This window comes from Glycine max, chromosome 14 (assembly GCF_000004515.6).
Source record: "Glycine max cultivar Williams 82 chromosome 14, Glycine_max_v4.0, whole genome shotgun sequence".
Lineage (NCBI taxonomy): Eukaryota > Viridiplantae > Streptophyta > Magnoliopsida > Fabales > Fabaceae > Glycine > Glycine max.
This window is the reverse complement of record NC_038250.2, coordinates 25,758,283-25,768,079: the sequence shown is the minus strand read 5'-3', so window position 1 is coordinate 25,768,079 and position 9,797 is coordinate 25,758,283. Positions and strand designations below refer to the sequence as shown.

Genomic DNA, 9,797 nt, shown 5'->3' with positions numbered 1-9,797 from the left:
CCTTGATGGTACCCTAACATCAAGTGTTGGACCTGAGTGTGTAGAGTTGATCTCTTGTGTGTAGAGTTGATCTCTAGTGTGTAGAGTTGATCTCTTTTGTTCAGAGAGCAATCTCTGGTGTGTTTTTGATTTGACTGTAAACACGGGAGTGTGAGTGAGAGGGAGTGAGCGGGGTTCTCATATCTAAGAGTGGCTCTTAGGTAGAGATTGCACGGGTAGTGGTTAGGTGAGAAGGTTGTAAACAGTGGCTGTTAGACCTTGAACTAACACTATTTTAGTGGATTTCCTCCCTGGCTTGGTAGCCCCCAGATGTAGGTGAGGTTGCACCGAAATGGGTTAACAATTCTCTTGTGTTATTTACTTGTTTAATCTGTTCATACAGTCAAATATAACCTGCATGTTCTGAAGCGTGATGTCGTGACATCCTGTACGACATCTGGCATTGGTATCAGAATTTCATGAGGGTCTTCGTGGACCTCGTCAGGCTGTTGAGGAGGCTCTCTTTCAAGGACGGGAGAAGCAATATGGCCCGCATCGTCTTGCAGGACGGGTGGTGAGTAGTTGGGCGGCAATCCATAAGGGTAAGCCGCTCGGTTGTATCCCAGATGAGGGTTGCCGTCGTGCCCCAGCGTGTTCCTTCCCCGTCCTACTATGTTTGAGGGAGGATGGCGCGTGATTGCCAAGAGAATTGGGTCTGCTTCGGCAGCCGAACTGACAGCGGCAGCGGTGGCCACGTTTTTCTCCATGAGCTGCCTCATTCCTAACATGGCCTCCATCATGGAAGCCATCTGTTCTTTCAGAGCTGACATGTCGGCTTTCATCTGTTCCTGTGTCTCCTCTTGATCACCCATCGTTCTAGATTTGGATCTGGTGCGATAGGGATGCCTTATGGCGCGTTTAGTTATGGTTTTTTTCCATAAAAAACCAAATGTGAGGAGTGGGTAAAGAAAGAAAGAATGCATGCTAGAGATAAAATGCAGGAGTGATTTGATTCGCACAAGCTTTTTGGAGTAGAAACATGGGACCAACTCATTTTATTTCAGAAAGTCGTATCTAGTCAAGGTCTGAGAGACCATACAAGTTTTCTAGCGATTTCTAATTATGTGGGCCATTAAGTCTATCATATGCTGACAATAGCCGAGAAGCCCATGAATTTCTTCGGGGGCGGAGTAGGTGTCCGCCATTGCCTTGGCCTTGGCTAACAATCGGGGAAGTACTTGACTCCCGTTCAAGGTAAGAGCAAACTGATCCATCCACATGGTTGCCTCTTGGTGTAAAGAGTCGATCACCCTTCCTCTAGCCTCTTTTTCCGCGTATACTTGGGCATACTCGTCCGCGACCCTATGCTCGTGGGCCGTGGCTAGACCTAACTCTTCTTGGTACTTGGCGATGATAGCTAGCATGTTGGTCTCCGTCTCGCATAAACGCTGAGACAAGCTCCTTTTGGACCTTGAACAGGCAACTAACTTCTCTTTCAAGACCATGCTATGTGCTCGCGACTGGTCCCTCTCTTCCCTTCGCAGCTTGAGTTCATTGTTGCTACCCCACAGAGCTCCGTGAAATTTGTTACGGCCATACTCTTCCTTGCGAGCCCTCTTGGCCTCTTGTTCAAGGGCTCTTGCGGTAGTCGCATTCTCTTCCCGTAATCCGGCACACTCCTTCCGGATGTGTGTAGCGGCCAACTTGAACTTCTCCTTGGCAAGTTTCGCCTTTCCTAACTCGCTTTTGAGAGCTTGGACTTCTTCGTCCTCTTCCGGTGCTTCAAAACTCTCTTCGCTGACGAGTTTTAACTTGGCGAGCCAATCTAAACCTCGTATATGAACTTTCAGCCATTCATGGTAACCACCAATGATGCCATTACGAATGCCCCTAAGTTCTTGATCTTTCCTTAACGGGGTTTCCCATGCCTTATGGATTCTTTGTATAGCCTTGAAATTTTGCGCGCCGAAATCCCTCACAAGGAAAGGAGACATGCTTTCTTCCATCGGTGCTCCCCTCATGGGGTACCCTAGTTGTCTTATAGCGAGCGCGGGATTGTAGTTAATACAACCCCTCGTTCCTATCAGCGGAATGTTTGGGTACCCTCCACATGAGAAAAGGACTCCCTCCTTTCCTTCCTTCCATCGGGGGAACCAATTGATTGTTCTACCTCCTATCCCAGCCAAAAGCTGGTCCCAATCTATTCTTCTCTTTTCAGTACACGAGCGATGGCTTTGGAGCGGACATGGATGCCTCGTGTCTTGCTGGAACAGGTGTGAAACCAACCAAACACAGAGCGGGCAAGCAACAGATGATTTGTGCGCTACTCTTTTCGCACCTTCGGTCAAATGTGTCAAATATATCTGCCAAGACAGCTACCACCAGACTTTCCTTGCTATGGTGGTATGCAAGGAAAGCGTCAATTGCTGCTAGGTCCACCAAACCATCTACGTTTGGAAAGAGGACGACCCCAAAAATTAGCAATGCTAACACATCCATAAACGGGACCCAATCTCCTTGACTGGCCATACCCCTCGCCTTGTCTTCTAGGTACTTCCGTGGTAGGCCCGCTATGCCGTTTCGAGTCTGTTTTACGTGGTCCAAACCTCTTGCTGAATCCTTGACCACAGTTGCAATTCTGCTCAAAGAGGGGAGACACCCGGAGAAAAGATATGGTTTTCTTCCCCCAAGAGGACATCCTAGAATCTCCTCAAATTCTTCAATGGTTGGTACCAATTGGAAGTCTCCGAATGTGAAGCATCTCAAAGGCTGGTCGTAGTATTGGGTGAGTGATGCAATGGCTTCTATGGATACCTCTGCTGGTCTACTCTAAGATCTTTCCGTAAGTCTTGCGGAAGGCTTGCATTTGGAGAGGTTCCATTAACCGTCCTAATTCCTTGATGCTGGTGGTATCTAGGCCTTTAACCTTGACTCGGTAAAACCTCTTGCCGGTTGGATTTGTCCCCATGCTTACTAAAGTGAGACAAAAAGCTGGTGCAAATCAAAACTCCGATATCTCATGGGTGGAATGGATGAATGCATGAAGGAATACATATGACACAGATGCAATTTAGGAATGCGGGGGCCTGCGGAATTGTCTCCTTCTTAGATACAACGTCTAGGGGTAGCATAGTGCCCCAACGTATGTTTTTAAGAAGGTGACACGGACCCTCCGTTGGTTTTTTTACAGAGGGGATCATGACGGAACCCGCGTGTGATGCACATGCGAAAGGCGCAACATAGTATGACAATATTCACAAAATATAAGCAAAAGGGTATATGATACTTATGCATGGCAGTGTGAAAGATGTCACGGAGCGTGTTTGCTCCGTGCCCCTATTTAAGGGACCTATAAGGGAGAGAGCTAACTAGGCTTTTAGTGATAACCCCCAAGGTGGTCATATCTCTCTTGATGGTCTCTAGAGGTATCATCCCCTTTGAAGAACATATTGCAGCAGTAGGGACTACTAGCAACAATAAGTTTTCAAAGAGAAAAGCTCTAGATGAGGGTTCACTGTAATCAAGCAAGTCGGAGACCTAGCATGATCACAGATTCACCTCCGCTCCTTATGTTCCCATGAACCCGGGTATAGGGCCCTTTTTTTTCAACTCACAGTGTGTGCAAATAGTGTTGGTGTTTGTGTGCATCAAATGAATAAGTATTTACCTCATGCATACATTTTAAAACGCACTAAAAGCAACAAAGAGTTTATATACACAATAACATAAAAAATAAAGGGAAACCAACAAAAGGAGAAAGTCATGATAAAACATTTGCACAAGATTAAATGACCTAACTCTCAAAAAACAGTCCCCAGTGGAGTCGCAACTTGTCGCAACCTACCCTTCGGCGGGAGGGCGACGCGTGACTCGCGGGATGCGTGTTCCACGAAAGGAATACGCGCGAAGTCGCCACCAACGTTTATTTGAGGAAAACGTCGGAAAAACTGGAAAAGACGCGATCTACGAACTTTTAAGTGAAAGGCTCGGGAGTTGTATTTACGCGCGGGGAAGGTATTAGCACCCCACACGTCCGTCCCAAGGGACGGCAGCCTTTAATCGAATGTGCAAACATGACTTTGATTTTTACGTTCCCTTATTATATCTTTATATCCTTTATACCCTTTTCATATTTTTCTCTTTTTGTGGTCGACAAGGGTGTTTCCCTTTGCTCCTACGTATTCCTCAATTGCGATGAGGAAATCAGACCTACGTAGTTCTTTCTTATGCGTGAATCAAGTGATTCTTTTTACTTGAAAGGTGATCATTTTAAGGTGTTGGACCTTAAAAATGACCCATTTTACTTAATAAGAAATTGATTATTATATTATTATTTTACCTCTTTTTTTGATTTCCAACGTGGTTACGGCACGACCGAACGGTCGGAATTCATTTTAAACAAAGTTAACGGATAATACAATTCAAACGATCGGTGGAAATTTATTTTATTTTTAGATTAAGCGAGAAATGACTTAAATAAAATGGCTTAAGCACGTCAAAAGGGGGTATAAAAAGTGAATGAAACGAGAATAAAAATACATGAAACCAAATGTGGACCACCACGGGTACATAGAATGAATTGAAAAGCTTGGTTTGAGGTACTTACCCGTTGAAGACTGAAGAACGAATGAAGAACGTCGAAGAACGGTCGAAAACCTTCGCGAAATCACTCACGGAAACGTTACGGAAACATTATGGAAGCGCCTCGGCTTGGATTTTCTTCACGGAAACAATTTTCCTAAGCAAATTCGAAAGAGAGAGAAGTGCCTAAGGGGCTGAACCCTTTTCTACTTCACTTCTCCCCCTATTTATAGAAAATTGGGGGAGAAGCTTGCCACCCAGCTCGCTTGGGCGAGCAGGGTTGCTTCCACCAGAAGCAACAACCTTCTGGAGGAATCTTCTGGAGGGCCCAAGTGGGCCTTGTTGCTATTTGCACCCCCATTTTTACTAAGTACACCCCCTGCCTTTTTTTTGGTGATTCTTTTTTCGTAAAGTTACGGAAACTTACGAATTTCGTAACGATACTTGTTTTCTTTCCGTAATGTTACGGAACCTTGCGGATTACATAATCATCCCCTTTTTTGACTTACGGAATGTTACGGAACCTCACTAATTGTGCAACGATGCTTCCATTTGATTTCCGGTGTGTCACGGAACCTTACGGATTGTGCATCAATATTTTCTTTTGTTTTCCGGCATGTCCCGGAATTTCACAAATTGCCTAATGATGGGTGCCAAGGACCTCACAAGGACCAAACAAAAGTTTCATGTCATCAAGCAAAGGTCCCCAGACGAAATTAGGGTATGACACAATGAAAATAAATAAAACCAACAATACTCATGAAATGAGTTCATGTACAATATCTGTATATACATGGAATATCAATATAAAATATGTACATAAACTACGCTTGATCAGTGCGCCGCCTGCGTCTACACCTAACGTATACTAGATGGTCCTGTGCTACACTCCTGGCCAATCTGAGGCATTCTTCGATCACCTCATGTGTCGATGAGTCAGGCGTGGCCACCCCTAGACTCAGATGACGCTCCAACCTCTCAGCAATGTCATCACAAACTTCCTGTTACATACAAAACAAACTGATTACACAAATTATTATGCAAATATTGAGGTAAATGACGTAAATTATTAGTATTACTTACCACTGCATGTCTAGGCTTCTCCGCAGATGTGGACGATGCTCCTGACTCTGGCACGTGAGGGATATCCGTTTGCGGGGCTTGAGGGACAACTCGGAGTTGCGGGGCGTGACCATGAGGCAGAGGATCTAATGCGTGGCCTGGTGTCATGAAAGGATGGGAGATGCGGAAGAACCAGTCCATGTAGTCACTGGAACACGCCCCTGGCACAACGGACACCTCACCTGCTGGTTCGATATGATCCTCGTAGTGCATCCACCTGTCATGTATATCGTCATACGAGACCCATGAATCGACAGGAGGAGCAGGAATGGTCTGCGTGTAGCCAAACTGCCGCACGACCCTCTCCGGTCGGTAATAAATAGCAATAGGCCCCTAGCGCAAGAGACTGGAATAGCATGATCTGACGTGGAAGTCCCGGACCTCCCGATGCTCCCCATAAGGGATCCAATAGACATCTGGAATCTGGAGTTGGTCCAGGCGCTCCCTGAACGACGACGTGCAAATTCTCTTCATGGTCTTCTTCGTCGCAATCCACCTGCACGCACGCGGGGAAGCCTCGTCGTAGTCCTGATCAGCGGTGGACTCCGCGACCGAGGGAAAGTGCTTGTAAATCCAGCACTACAAATGTAACATTAAAATTATAAACATTAATAATGAAAGTGTAACAAAATTTAAAGTTGAACATTGTTTAGCCTGAATGAATGAAAAACATATTTGTTACCTGCAACAGTGTGATGTAACCGCCAAGCTGTCGACTGTGGCTCATAGATGCATTGTTCAGCTGGTCGTACATATGAACCAGAGCAGCCACTCCCCAGGCGTACCTCTCTATCATACTGAGGTCACGAAGGGCCTCCAAGTAGACAACATGCACATTGGTTGCACTCTTGTTAGCAAACAGAGTGCAACCCAGAAGATGGAGAAGATATGCGTGAGCCGCAGTTGTCCAATGACCTGTCTGGCATCGGCGCTCATATATATCACGTACCCATTGCAGCCGTACGTATGGTCCATGACACTGGGCTGTCTCAGCCCTGGTAGACTCTGTAGAGACCATCAACAAGTCGACCAGCATCTGAACCGCATCGTCCACGTGCAAGGGCTGAAAGGCGTGTAAATCTCCAATCACGGGCAGATGGAGAAGCGAGGAGACGTCATCTAGCATGATGGTGAGCTCTCCCACCGGGAGATGGAAATTAGACGTCTCCCGGTGCCACCGCTCCACAAACACGGACAAAAGTCCCCGATCACCGGTGTCTACCGAACACGCGATCAGAGAACTTAGTCCTGTACCAGCAATAAGTCCCTCAATAGCAGGGACAGACCTTCCTCCCATGAGAGGATAGCTTCAATTCAGGACGCTCCTGAATTGAAGTATAAAGGAACACAAAATTTGTTAAAATCATTATTTAAAGGAAAACTAATTTCAATTATAAAGTAGAATTTACAAGTAACTAAAAATAAATCGTATAAATACCTCTCCCGTCCATACGCTGCAAGCAACGTGATCTGCATACAGGGTCAACACGGATGGGTCGCCCGGACCACCTGAAAATCCCTGATGCTCATCCTCAGTAGCCTCTGCGCCTGTGTCCGGAGGAATGTCCGTAGGAATGTCCTCTACAACAGCTGGTGCCTCCATCGGGTCATCCTGAACATCTGGCACAGGGATGACTGGCTCATCAACGTGATCCGCAGTCACAGCGACTCGTTGCCTCCGTGGGGATGCAATAGGTCGTCGACGCTGCGGAGCATCATCGGAATCATCATGATCTCCTCTGCCCACACCTCTACTAGTGACCTGACCTAAGGCACGGCCTAATCCTCTAGTCTTAACCATGATCTGCAAATGAGTATCGCAAAATCCATCACTCATTTCATTTTCTCAAATTTCAAGCATTTCGTTAACTCAATTCAATTACTCTAATGGCCACTTGTTGTTTTATCATATGTTTTACTTATTAGAGAGAAACTTGCTGAGCTTTATGAATCTGACAAACAATGGTCAACAACATCTCAAATGCTTAGTGGTATTGACCTTGATTCAGGAAGGTGTTGTTTTGTGGTCAACAACATCTCAAATGTGTGTGGATAAACAAACTAAGCATAAACAATGGTCAGCAGCATCTCAAATGCTTAGTGGTATTGACCTTGATTCAGGAAGGTGTTGTTTTGTGGTCAATAACATCTCAAATGTGTGTGAATAAACAAACTAAGCATAAACAATGGTCAACAACATCTCAAATTCTTGGAGAGAAACTTGCTGAGCTTTATGAATATGAGAAACAATGATTCATGAAGGAATGATGTGTGTGGATAAACGAAATAGAATCAAACCAGGATTGATGTGTTTGATGTGTGTGGATAAACAAAAATTAGGAATTAATGCTTAGATAGTGTTTGATGTGTGTGGATAAATGAAATATATCATTTCTCAACACAATATTGTGTTTTGTTCTATTTGTATAATTCACCAAAGCTAGAATAGAACCCATTGGTTATGTTCCATTTTGTAACTTCTGTTCTAATATGTTTACCAAATGCTACCTAAGAGTGTAACACTTACCAAAAATATATGATTGGATTCCTAGGATTCCTAGGAATCAACATTTAGGACTGTGGAAGGTGTTGGTGGGGGTGGCATCTTTGTGCCCATGCTTACTCTAGTTGTGATTTTTATCTTTGTAATAATGAGACTAGTTTTACTAGCAATATTTGGTTTGGAATATTTGGATAATTTCATACAAGCACTAGGTATCTCTTGGAATTTTTTAAATGAAGTAATTCATGCTAATCATTCAACGCCAAGGGGTATTGTTGATGTATTCTTTTTTGTAGGGTGGATCACATCAGTCCGAAAGTAGCATCACATGTGGATCCACTAGGATTTTTATAACACGTTGTAATTATAGTACCTTTGGTACTCTTTTATTAATATATATATGTCATACCCTAATTTCGTCCGGGGACCTTTGCTTGATGACATGCGACTTTTCTTTGGTCCTTGTGAGGTGCTTGACACCCATCATTAGGCAATTTGTGAAATTCCGGGACATGCCGAAAAACAAAACAAAATATTGATGCACAATCCGTAAGGTACCGTCACACACCAGAAATCAAATGGAAGCATCGTTGCACAAATAAGTGAGGTTCCGTAACGTTCCGTAAGTCAAAAAGGGGATGATTATGTAATCCACAAGGTCCCGTAACATTACGGAAAGAAAACAAGTATCGTTACGAAATTCGTAAGTTTCCGTAACTTTACGAAAAAAGAATCACAAAAAAAAAGCAGAGGGGGTGTACTTAGTAAAAATGGGGGTGCAAATAGCACCCAGGCCCACTTGGGCCCTCCAGAATATTCCTCCAGAAGGCTGTTGCTTCTGGAGGAAGCAACCCTGCTCGCTTGGGCGAGCTGTGCTCGCCTGGGCGAGCTGGGCGGCAACCATCTCCCCTATTTTGCTATATCTAGGGGAGGAAGTGAGAAGGAAAAGGGTTCAGCCCCTTAGGCACTTCTCTCTCTTTCGAATTTGCTTGGAAAAATTGTTTCCGTGAAGAAAATCTAAGCCGAGGCGCTTCCGAAACGTTTCCGTAACGTTTTCCGTGAGGAATTTCGCAAAGGTTTCGACCGTTCTTCGACGTTCTTCGTTCGTTCTTCATCGTTCTTCGATCTTCAACGGGTAAGTACCTCGAACCAAGCTTTTCGATTCATTCTATGTACCCGTAGTGGTCCACATTGTGTTTCGTGTATTTCTATTCTCGTTTCATTTACTCTTTATACCCCCTTTTGACGTGCTTAAGCCATTTTACTTAAGTCATTTCTCGCTTAACTTAAAAATAAAATAAATTTCCACCGAACGTTTGAATTGTATTATCCATTAACTTCGGTTAAAATGAATTCCGACCGTTCGGTCGTGCCGTAACCACGTTGGAAATAAAAAAAGAGGTAAAATAATAATATAATAATCAAAAAACATCTTTTAGTAAAATAAAGCGGAAAATCAATTGGACATTTTCTCTTTGGGATTTCTCATTCTTAATTGAATTGACTAATAACTAAGGTGAAACTAAGGCTAAAATCAACTCGCCTAGTCAAGCTCATCCATAAAAAATAAGTTTTTGAAGTTTGTCATTTCAATTTCTTACTAAGTAAAATG

The 9,797-nt window shown here is 44.1% G+C and overlaps 1 protein-coding gene across 1 annotated transcript; it reads right to left on the bottom strand.

The window, feature by feature from the left end:
* Positions 1-5,384: 5,384 nt before the first annotated feature.
* On the bottom strand, positions 5,385-7,519 carry LOC106795868 (protein MAINTENANCE OF MERISTEMS-like). The gene is made up of 5 exons (XM_014766785.1): positions 7,161-7,519; positions 6,365-6,989; positions 6,097-6,261; positions 5,644-6,015; positions 5,385-5,561 (listed from the first exon to the last, which is right to left on the bottom strand). Exons 1-5 carry the CDS (start codon positions 7,517-7,519, stop codon positions 5,385-5,387), a joined length of 1,698 nt encoding a protein of 565 aa, XP_014622271.1.
* Between the last annotated feature and the right edge of the window lie 2,278 nt (positions 7,520-9,797).

Coding starts and splice junctions, on each gene's coding strand:
- LOC106795868 (XM_014766785.1), bottom strand. CDS start 7,519: ATGAGTGATGGATTTTGCGATACTCATTTGCAGATCATGGTTAAGACT. Junction 6,990..7,160: donor GACCCATCCGTGTTGACCCT/GTATGCAGATCA, acceptor CCTGAATTGAAG/CTATCCTCTCATGGGAGGAA. Junction 5,562..5,643: donor AGAAGCCTAGACATGCAGTG/GTAAGTAATACT, acceptor TGTATGTAACAG/GAAGTTTGTGATGACATTGC.